Source organism: Elephas maximus, chromosome X, assembly GCF_024166365.1.
Source record: "Elephas maximus indicus isolate mEleMax1 chromosome X, mEleMax1 primary haplotype, whole genome shotgun sequence".
NCBI classification, from domain to species: domain Eukaryota; kingdom Metazoa; phylum Chordata; class Mammalia; order Proboscidea; family Elephantidae; genus Elephas; species Elephas maximus.
The window spans coordinates 102,933,505-102,945,512 of NC_064846.1; the positions used below are offsets into that span (position 1 = coordinate 102,933,505).

Sequence of the window (12,008 nt, forward strand, 5' to 3'; positions counted from 1 at the left end):
AAATAGTTAAGAATTAACTGATGTCTTTATTTAAAAAGAATAGATTATTCAATTGATAGGGGACTCTAAGTCCCTTTTGAGTTACATATCCTTTGAATAAAATGTCTTGGTTTATTGTGGTTTTACTGAATTGTGGTGGTAAAAATCATACTCAGATCTTGAATTTAATTCCCAACTTCTATTGAACCCATAACTCCACATGAATTGAGGTAGGTGGAGACTGATTGTGTGTGATCTTGTGATAGCGCCTTTCAGAAAATGTGTACTTTTTTAAAAAATTGGTATATATGTGTGTATTAAACTGAAGAGGTGATAAAGGTTATCATTAATCTTCCCTCTTTGTACCAACTTTTCCCAGATGAAATCCAACATCAAACGCCTAATGGTACTATCACCAGCAGCACAGAACCCCACAAGCTGCCACAACACCCCAAACTACCTGCTCAGAGGTTTGGGGAAGCTGATCCTGGGAGGAAGTCCCCAAGCAGGCCAATTTCAGATAGCAAGTTGGAGCCCTGCCCTGAGGTGGACATGGGGAAGTTGTTATCCAGGCTGCAGGATGGAGGGACCAAGGCCACCCTAAAGGCCACCAATGGACCAATGTCAGGCCCTGGGCCCACCAAAGTCTCCTCTTTCCACGTAAAGAGACCAGCTCCCCGGCCCCTGGCTCACCAGAAGGAGGGTAAGTGCTTGTGAATCCTGTGGGAACCAGAACGGAACCCAACTACTTTTCACTTTGAGGTTGGAGATATTTAAATGGTAATCTGTTCCAGTTTACTATCACTAATATTAGAATGGAGAGTAAGAACATAAAACCCATTCACAATAATCACTAGAATGTAAGCTCCATGAGGGCAGGGATTTTTTGCCTCTTTTGTTTACCTCTGTATCCCAAGTCAGACAGTGGTCTGCTGCTTTTCATAAGGTTTTCACTGGCTAATTTTTTTCAGAAGTAGACCGCCAGGCTGCTCTTCCTAGTCTTTCTTATTCTGGAAGCTAAGCTAAAACGTGTCTACCATAGGTGACACTGCTGGTATTTGAATACTGGTGGCATAGCTTCCAGCATCACAGCAACATGCAAGCTCCCACAGTATGACAAACTGAAAAATGCATGGAGAAGCTCAATATTGCCAGTCAGAACAAGACCAGGGGCTGACTGTGGAACAGACCATTATTGCTCATATGCAAGTTCAAGTTGAAGCTGAAGAAAATTAGAACAAGTGCCTGAGAGCCAAAGTACAACCTTGAGTATATCCCACCTGAATTTAGAGACCATCTCAAGAAGAGATTTGATGGCGTTGAATGCTAATGACTGAAGACCAGATGAGTTGTGGAATGACATCAAGGACATCATACATGAAGAAAGCAAGAGGTCATTGAAAAGAAAGAAAAGACCAAAATGGATGTCAGAACAGACTCTGAAACTTGCTCTTGAATATTGAGTAGCTAAAGCCAAGGAAGAAATGATGAAGTAAAAGAGCTAAACAGAAGATTTTTAAAGGGCTGCTCAAGAAGACAAAGTAAAGTATTATAATGACATGTGCAAAGACAGAGTTAGAAAACCAGAAGGGAAGAACACACTAGGCATTTCTCAAGCTGAAAGAACTGAAGGAAAAATTCAAGCCTTGAGTTGCAATAATAAAGGATTCTATGGGCAAAATACGGAACAACACAGGAAGCATCAAAAGAAGATGGAAGGAATACACAGAGTCGCTATACCAAAAAGAATTGGTTGATGTTCAGCCATTTCAGGAGGTAGCATGTGACCCATGGTACTGAAGGAAGAAGTCCAAGCTGCACTGAAGGTATTGGCGAAAAACAAGGCTTCAGGAATTGACTGAATACCGATTGAGATGTTTCAATGGACGGAGGCAGCGCTGAAAGTGCTCACTCGTCTGTGCCAAGAAACTTGGAAGATAGCTACCTGGCCAACTAACTGGAAGAGATCCATATTTATGCCTATTCCAAAGAAAGGTGATCCAACAGAATGCAGAAGTTATTGAACAATATCATTAATGTCACATGCAAGTAAAATTTTGCTGAAGATTATGCAAAAGTTGTTGCATCAGTGTAGCCACGGCACCTAACAACAACAATATCCCAAGTACCTAGATCAGTGCCTGGCTGGCACATAGTTACCGTTACACCGTGGCCTTTAACCTGGCTGGCACATTGTAAAAGTAGCCACTCATTATTTATAGAATTAATAAATAGTCGTATTATTTATTATTTTTTTGTTGCTGTTGCCATTTATTGAGTATCTTCCATATGCCTGGCACTGTACTGTTGTCGTTAGCTGCTGTCGAGTTCGCCCCTGACTCATGGCAACCCCATGCACAATGGATTGGACCATTACGATTCAGAGGGTTTTCACTGGCTGATTTTTTCAGAAGTAGATCGCCAGGCCTTTCTTCCTAGTGTGTCTTGGTGTGGAAGCTACACTAAAACCTGTTCAGCATCATAATAGCACATAAGCCTCCACAGCCAGAGGGGTGGTTGCTACACATGAGGTACATTGGCTGAGAATTGAACCCAGGCTTTTCATAGAAAAGGTGAGAATTCTACCACTGAACCACCACTTACTAAGTCCTGATATACTATTTCTGATCTGTAAAACCCTGCTATGAAGAATGTATCATTCCCACTTTTCCCTACCAGGAAACTGAGGCTCCTAGAGATAAGTGACTTGCTAAAAAGGTTGGATGGGTAGTAACTGGTAGAGCTGGGATCTAAATCCTACCAAGTCTGGTATGCATCAATATCTGTGTTCTTTCCACTAAGGTAAAACCTTCGCTTTACCTTCCAACAACCTTTGAATCTATGAACCATTGTTTTTTCATTCTCACTTGCCAGTTTAGGAGAAATAGGGACAAAGGGGCAAAATTCTGAATTTTTCAAACTGTTACAAATTCAAGATGTGGCAGTCAATTTCTGTAAATTTACTTGGCTACTACATGCAGAGACTCATATTGGGAGGTTGGGGCAAACCCAGAGAGGGTATTGGAGGGGGGTATAATTTTATGTGCCTTATAAAAAAAAATTTTTTTTATGTGTTTATGCGCTGTCCTGTCCTAAAAAGAAGTTATAACATTTCACAATATAGCAAAATATTAAAAACTTAAAAAAATAAATAAAAATAATTTATTCAACAAGTATTTATTGAGTACTTACTGTGTACCTCGCACCATTCTAGGTGCTGAGGGCATAGGAAAGAGTGAGACACATAAGGTCCTTGCCTTCTTGAAGCTTAGATCAGAGCTCAGCAAACTATGGTCTGCAGGCCAAATCTGGCCCATAAAGTTTTATTGGAACATAACCCCACCCATTCGTTACATAGTGTGGCTTTCATGCTACAACAACAAAATCGAGTAGTAGCAACAGAAACCTTATGGCCTGCAAAGCCTAATATATTTACTATCTGGCCCTTTGCAGAAAAAGTTTGCTGACCTTTGCCCTAGATTCTAGAGCACAGGTAAGAAAAAATGAGGCCAAGATGGGGGGAAAAAGGTAGGATAGTAGGGAGATGTCAGGAGTGACAAGAGTGGGGTTAGTGCATAAAATGTTTACCATGAAGCCTTACACACTTACTGGAGTGGTGTCACAGATTGGGCTCCAAACTATGGAGACCAACAAAAGGAGAGAAACCTTATTGATTATATAACTCTAAGTTCTTAAGGTAAAAACAAACCAATTGCTCAGGTAAAGCAAAACTCTTCTGTTTTTGAGATTTTTGAGGCCAGGGGAAAATTTCTCCCGTGGATTGTTTCATATGACAACCTCAATGTAGGCCAACAGCATTGTCGCAGATTACAATTTAATAAAACCTATGCTATAGGGATCTAATATGATTTCAACTAATTGACTCTATGAATTCTCTCGCTTAACCCATTGATAAATTTGTGTGATCACAGCTAGGTTAATCTCTTTCCACTTTGGTTTTCATATCTGTAAAGTGGGAATTATAGCTTGAGTTAAAAAGACTAAAAAATAAACTATCTGGTACATAATCAGCATTCAAAAAAAAAAGATGCTATTAATTCTCTCCCTTGTCCCTCCCCTTACTAAGATTTGCCTTTCCTGGGAAGTAGCCAAGAAAGGCTGGACTTCTTTGTGGATATCTGCTTCAGTTTATAAGTCATATATTGACTTTTAAATCAATCTGGTGGAGAGTTGGGTAATTCAACTTATATTCATCACAGTAAAGTTTACCTTGCCTGTTGCCAAGCCTTGAGGTCGCCCAGATCCTATCAGCTCAGCACACACAGTAACTTATCCCTCCCTATCAGTTCTACCTGCACTATCTTCCCTACAAAGTTAAATCCCAGCAGCATTCCCCTCTCCCTCTTCCCCCACAGTCCCACCCCAGACTGCTGGCTCACAGCTGCTCTGACCTAATGGTCTCAGTTAGTGCTGATCTGACTTGTCCAGTATCAGCCAGACTATCTAAATCTGGGCTGCAGCACTGCCTGGCTTTGTTTTCTGCCTTAAATCAGTTAGCAACAGGCTGGCATGGTGCAGCTCTTTTCAAAGCCCCATGCCTCCGGCCTTGGCTACAGAAAGCAGAACTGAGGTGGTTTTGGCCTTGGTGGAGAATTAGCCAAACCTCTGATTGCGGTTGCCTCTTTGAACCTTGCCCACCCCCTCCTCTTAACCTCTCACACTCCACTTTTTTCCTCATTTTGGCTGCTCCTCCATAGTAGATTCCCTGGGCATCAAGAGAACTGTTATCAATTAAGCAAAAGCTGTAAACAGCTTTGACCCTGAACTACAACTGATAGTTCTTAGGCCCCAGTGCTGGCCAGCAGCCTGAATAGCAGTGTCAAAGGGAAGGGCACTGTCACCTCAGTTGACCCACTCCTAACCTTGCAGTTGTCATTCCATTTCAGTTCTGTTCTTTGGAGCTTTGTCTATCATCCTGTGGGCCAATGCAGTGGTTAAGCTTGGCTTCTAATCAAAGGTCGGCAGTTCTAATCCACCAGCTGCTCCTTGGAAACCCTATGGGGCAGTTTTACTCTGACCTGTAGGGTCGCTGTGAGTCGAAATCTACTCGACAGCAGTGGGTTTGGTTTTGGCTTGGTTTAGTGATCCAACTGTGCCACAGTCCTGCCCCCCATCTTTACCCCTTGCATTGATCCAACATTTTGAGTGGACCTGATATCCTCGACATTTTTTCTGAGCAGTTAAAAATAATAAAAGCAAGGGGCTTGTTAAATTGCTTTGTTCCATGGCAGTCAGTTTTATAATAAAATCAATATTGTTTACTGATGGAATTTTAATTCTTTTTCCCATAATGATTGGATCCCTCACACCTTTCATTTTTCCTCTCACAGTCTTTCCTTACTTTCTATCAGAAGAAGCTAGCCTTTAGCAAGGGCCCTTTTCTGTTCCAGGCATGGAGCTGGGTGCTTTCTCTTCTGTTGCACCTCATCATTATGATAGGCCTGTGAGGTAGGTTTTCTCTCCTCATTTCACAAATGGGGAAACTGAGGCTTGGAGAGGTGAAACAACTTGCTCAGAGTCACTCAGGCTGTAAGGGGCTTGAACCTATGCTTTTTAGGTCCAAGATCAGGACACTTTTCTTGATACCACATTATTTCTTCAGCTGCTTTAGCCACCTTCCTTTTCTATTTTTCTAAGCAGCATTCAATTATTTCCTGTCTTCATTTGATGTTACTTTCTCTTACCAGGCCTAGATTTGGAAAGGGCATTGTGTAGCTCCCAAAAAAGAACTTAGGACTTTCTTTCGGGGAGTGTAGACAGAGGAGTGCTCTATCTGTCTGCTTGTATGTATTTGTTCATTTATTCAGGCACGGTGCTGATAGAGACAAAGATGAAAGGTCATGTTCCCTGCTCTCCAAAGGTTCATGGTGAGGCTAACCTGCAGCCAGTCCCAGGCCAGTGTGAGCCATGCTGCAGTGGGAATGAGAATAAATTCCAGGAGGAGCATGGAGCAAAGAGCCCTTCACTCTGAGGTTCTGAGATAAAAGTAGAGAATACATCACACACTGGGATCCCATGACATATAGGTTTAGGAACCCTTCTTAGCTCCTTCTTAGCTCTGCTTTGACTGGAAAGAAAAGACGTTATTCTGGGCTTGAAGAAAGGAGGCTTGTAAGGCCTTGCTCAGCCACAGGGCTATCAATTCTCCACTGAGGTGACTAATGCTATGCGTAGTGTTTGCTTCTGCTCTAAAAGTATTAGGAACAGACTTGCTCTTGTAGTAATGGGCTGTGCTGGCCATTATCCACATTTTCTTGTTTTGACTCATTATATTTTAAAAATCTTTCGTGTTTGGTTTTCATTCTCTGCCTTTCTCAGAGCCTAACTCCAAATTGTTCCCCAGGGTAATTAATGACTAGGAAAGAAGGGAGGCTTTAAGGTGAGCATGGAAGAGTGTCATAGAAAGAAAGGGATAATTCTAGATGACTGGGGGGATCTACAAGAGGGAGCAACCACCCCTAATCTGTGCCCTCAGGTGTGGCATATGTGGGTATAAGGAAAGATGGAAGACGGTTGCTTAAGGTTGAAGACTGATGACCACAAGATCTGCAAATGCTAAGATTCTTTTGGTAGTGGTCATTAAACAGAGAATGAGAAGGGAAGAAACAAGTTGAGGTGGAGGAGGAGATCAAATTTGTAATAAAAGCCAGGTTGTGGACCAAGGTTAAAAAGAAAATTTTACACTTTGGTAGAAATGCCATAGCTTAAGAGGCAGTATATAGCTGAGTGGTTAAAAGTTCAGACTCCAGAGTCTCCCAGATGTGTTTGAATCACGGTTCTACCTCTTCCTAGCTATGGGACCTTGGGCAAGTCATAGCCTCTCTCAGTCCTATTTTGCTCATTTGTATAAGGATAATAATTGTGCCTGTAAGGTTACCTTTGGAGGGCAGGGACCATGGCCTTTCATCTTTGTCTCTATCAGCACTGTGCCTGAATAAATGAACAAATACACGTTAAGTAGACAGATTTTTTTTTTTTTATAGAACTCCTCTCTCTATACTTCCCTAAAGAAAGTCCTAAATTATTTTTCGGAAGCTATACAATGTCCTTTCCAATCTTCATAACAATGAAGTAAGATAGTAAATGTAAAGAGTGTATAATCAAGTGTGTGGCTAAAAAACCAAAACCAAACCCCAACTCATAGTGACCGTATAGGACAGAGTAGAACTGCCCCATAGGGCTTGCAAGGCTGTAAATCTTTACAGAAGCAAACTGCCACATCTTTCCCTTGCAGAGTGGCTGGTGGATTCAAACCACCAGTCTTTTTGGTTAGCAGCTGAGCACTTTAACCACTGGACCACCAGGACTCCTGGCACATAGTGAGTGCTCAGTAAATGGTAGCAATTGTTTTATTTTTATGAGAAGCTACTTATTAGTGAAATTACCTTAGGTCAACTTCACTTCCTTGAACCAGCATTCTCAACTGTAAATGGGGACAGTACCTTCGTTGCATGCAAGATTTTTGTGGAGATTAAGTGACAGTAGGTGTACAAAGCATCTGGCAGGCCTGGAAGACAGGGATGTCTACTATTCTGTATTCTGGAGGCTATGAGAAGCCTTAAGCCTGAAATGTAGATAGCATAAAAGAGCTCAGAGCTGTTCTTTCTACCCTCAACCTCTCTGATCATACTAAACACCCAGAAAGAGGGAGAAGGGGCAAGGAAGAATTCTTGCCTGTCCCTTAAGGTTCAGCTGAAGTCGCATCCCCCCACAAAGCCTTCTGACCATCCTGCCCCAGAGACCTCTCCTTTACCTTACTACTGGCATCCAAATTTGGCCCTCTAATGTGGATGCTGAGTTGCAGTGTTTACACTTATTTCCCACCAGTATCGTTTCACTCTCCAGCTCAGTTTTAAGCCCCTGAAGGGCAGAGTTTATATGTCAGATCATCTGTGTGCATTCCTTGTGAGAACATAAGCCTGGGTACAAAAGTCCTTAAGAAACGCCCATAATATTGAGCACCTTTCAGTTTCGGTTCCAGAATAGCCCTGAAGTTTGGGGATATCATGTTCGTGTTACAGATGGCCCAGCTGAGGACCTGAAAAGGAAAACATTTCCCATTGCCCTTCTAATAGACTTCACTATTTAGAAAGATATTTTCCTTTACTTGGCAAATATTTGTTGAACACCAATTACACACAATTTACTTGCGCCTCTGGGGAATACATAAATGAATCCCACCTGGAGCTTGCTCTCAAGTTGCTCCCATTCTAATAGGGGCATTAGAGTCACCAAAACAAAGAGCCCTGATTCAAAGTAGAAGGTGATTAGTACCTTAAGAGTCAGAGGAAGGAGCTTTGAGCATCTTAGACCTCCTAAGAGACATACGAGTCTTGATGAACAGTGTGAATTTGGGCATGTGGGAATAGTGGGAATGACATTTGGGAAAGAGATGATTAATTGTAAGACATGTATACCCAGTGCCATATATACCCATTAAAAACCTGTTGTTTTTGAGTCGATTCCGACTCATAGCAAGCCTACAGGACAGGGTAGAATTGCCTCATAGGGTTTCCAAGCCTGTAGTCTTTACGGAAGCAGACTGCCATATGAAAAGGTCAGCAGTTTGAACCCACCAGCCACTCCGTGGGAGAAAAGACCAGGCAATCTGCTCCCATAAAGGTTACAGACTAGGAAACCCTGTGGGGCACTTCCATTCTATCACATGGGGTTGAGTCAGAATCCACTCGATGGCACACGACAAAAAAACATAACTTGAGAAGGAATGGAGTGGAGTTCATACTTGGGGGGGTCATCAAGGGAAGTGATGGCCATAGGTTGGACATGGCTTCAGATAGAAATGTTTTCTGGCTTTGACAGTACAACATGTCCTTCCTGTCTGACTCTCCCTCCAGTAACCAGTAGAAATTGCCTTATCAGCCATGGTAATCTGTAAACTGCAGTGTGGTATGGCCTAGTGGTTCTTAACCCTAGCTGCATATAGTATCACCTAGGAGGCTTTTAAAAATATCCCTGCCCGGGCCCCACCCCAGTCAATTAAACTAGGAACCCTAGAAGTGGGGTCCCAGTTATATGACTTTAAAATTTCCTCACGTTTCTAATGTGTGGCCAGGTTAAGAATCACTGGTAGTTGGGAGTGCATAGGCTTTAGGAACCAGATGGACCTAGATCTGTTGCTGATTAACTATGAAGTTACTTCTCCTCTCTGAGTCTCTATTTCCTCAACTGTAGGAGCAGGAATAGTACTTTCTACTTTGCTGTGTTATGGCCAATATTAAATGAGAAAATGCACAGAAAGCACCTAGTACAGTGTTACAATACCTGGAACAGAGCATATGTTCAGTGAAAAGGTAACTAATATATTTTTACCGTTATTTTATTACCATTATTATAATAATTTATAATTTTTTTATATTATTCGATAAAAATAAAACGTCCGCCACTGGGAAATACAGTGGATGTGGAAACAGAAGATAAGGGTTTCAGTCCTCGCTCTACTGCTTATCTAACTATATGACGGTGGGTGAATCAGTTCACCTTTCTGACCCCAGTATACGTCTTCTGTAAAATGGTAATGATAAAACCTATATACTCTTCAATCCCAAGCTTATTGTGAACATCAAATAGTTATCGTCTGGGAGAGTGCTTTAAAAAGTGTAAAGTGTGTTAGAAAAATAGGGTTATTATTATCATTTTGGTTATTTTTTTCTGCTGCAATTCTGTGTACCCAGCCTAACACTAAGGAGAATGGCATATCCAGAAATATAAGTACCTATAGTATAGTGTAGATGGGAAGAACGAATTTATATGTGTGCATGTGAATAGTGTTTGGTTCATTTGTCCATTAGAACATTGATCACACTGTATTGTTATTATCTCTTTTCATATTTGTCTCCCTCACAAGAATAGCTAGCCAGGTAGATGAATAATGAAAACCCACAAGGCAATATATAAGCACATCATGAGTATTTGCATGAATCAAAATTACTTATGCCAGCTGGAGTGTTCAGAGAGGTGAAATTTGAGCTGGGTCTTGAGGGATGGCTACAATGCAGATAAGATGTGAAAACAGGGGCACATACCAGGAAAGAAGCAGGGCAGAGTCTGTTACTTACTGACCCCTGTTGTATGCTAGACATTCTTTATAGGCCATCTAATTTAGTCCTTATGAGCACCATTTCCCAGATGAGGAAACTGATAGTCAAAGAGATTCTGCAACTAGGAAGTAGCACAAAGCCAGATCTGCCCAAACTCCAGACTATTTTTCCATTCTATCATACTATGTCACCTAGAAGTGAGAGTCGAGGGCTTGCTGTGATGGGGTAGTTAGTTAAAGTCTAGGGATAGTGTCCAGGAAGATGGTTTGGGACTAGCTCGTTGAGAGCCCTGAATTAAGCTAAAGAGTTTGAGAATATCTTTAAGAAGAAGAAAAACAATGTAAAAATACATAAAGTAAATCTTAAAACAATATTATATGGGTTAAATTTAATATTTTTATATTTACCTTAAATATAAAAAGAAAGTTGAATGACTCTCCAGATCCCCTTATATCATACCATTGCATAGTTGCACATATGTCTATTTCACTGGAGTCTTCCTCAGGCCATGAGCACTTTTTGTGGACTTTTAAAAATTTAATAAATTTAATATGCATATTTTTGTTTTGACCTGATCCAAATCCCTGTCCGTTTATGGATAGTAACAGTAATAGTTACCGTGGAATCATGGTGACCCCATGTGTGTCAGAAGAGAACTGTGCTTCACAGGGTTTTCAATGGCTGATTTTTCAGAAGTAGATCACCAGGCCTTTCTTTTAAGGCACCTCTGCGTGGACTCAAACCTCCACCCTTTCAGTTAGCAGCCAAGTGTGTTACCGTTTGCACCACCCAGGGACTCCTTATGCATGATAGGTACTGGATAAATATTTGTAAGTATTGAATAGTTTGCTTAACCTTTGTGGTTGGGTTCAACTTTTTGCTGTTATGATGCATATTTTTGTACCAATTCCTTTTTCTTATTTATTTTTTCTCTTGGGTTAATTCCTTTGGGCATGTTCCCCAAAGTGGAATTACTGGATCAACGAGTATGAACTGTCTCATATGTATGATTATGCATTTCATCCACATTGTGCCAGAATACTTGATGGCTATCTAGTTTACAGTGCGCATCAGCAATGTATGAGTGCACCTGTTTCACCATAGTCCTGTCAGGACCATTTCATAAAAATTATTTGTATTTATTTTGTGCTGAATGACCAGGCAACTAGAGAGGTGGAGGCAGGACAGCAAGTTAGGACACTATTATGAAAGTCAAGGCCTAAGTGACAAGGACCTGGATTAGGGTGGTAAAAAAGCGGAGGTAATTTAACAAATTCAAATTTATCATCAAACATTCACTAAGTACTTACTATGTGCTAGACACATAACATATTAGTACTAATAAACTGAACATATTAGTATCTGCTTTAATCTTCCCAATACCTCTGTAAGACAATATATTATTGATCTTGATTATATAGGTGAGGAAACTGAGCCTTAACAAATTTATGTGACACACCCAAGGTCACATAAATATGATGTTCAAGAGCTGGGGTTCAAACATACTTTCTGAAGGGACAGCTGCTGGAAGAACTACAGAAGAAAAATCGAGTTGTTCTTGACCAAGAAGAAATGGGGGCCAAGGGAAGTGGTCCCGTTAACTCCATTATTAGGTGCCTGCTTATGAGTGTTGTTTCATTTGGGTAACCATCAGAGTTCCTGGTGTTGTTCTTTCTTACAGGGGACTCTAACAGTTTTAGCAAAGTGCGGCCTCTGGGAGAAAAGCCAACCATCATCCGTCCCCCAGTGAGGCCTCCAGACCCGCCCTGTCGAGCAGCTACTCCCCAGAAGCCAGAACCAAAGCCAGATATTGTTGCTGGCAGTGCAGAGGAGATCCCATCATCCGTGTAAGTAGGGTTCTTCCTCAACCGTGGCCTAGTGATAAAAGGTCTGACTGAGGCTACCAGGAATGCTTTCAGGATCACCGTATACGGTTGTGAAGGTTATATA

The 12,008-nt window shown here is 41.4% G+C and overlaps 1 protein-coding gene across 1 annotated transcript in view; it reads left to right on the top strand.

Annotated features, from left to right (window-relative positions):
- The window catches only part of OPHN1 (oligophrenin 1), a 562,106-nt gene that overhangs the window by 529,571 nt on the left and 20,527 nt on the right, over positions 1–12,008 (top strand). The window contains exons 21-22 of the mRNA XM_049872355.1: positions 359–682; positions 11,740–11,905. Of these exons, the coding sequence (XP_049728312.1) occupies positions 359–682; positions 11,740–11,905 (490 nt within the window). The remainder of the gene's footprint in view (positions 1–358; positions 683–11,739; positions 11,906–12,008) is intronic.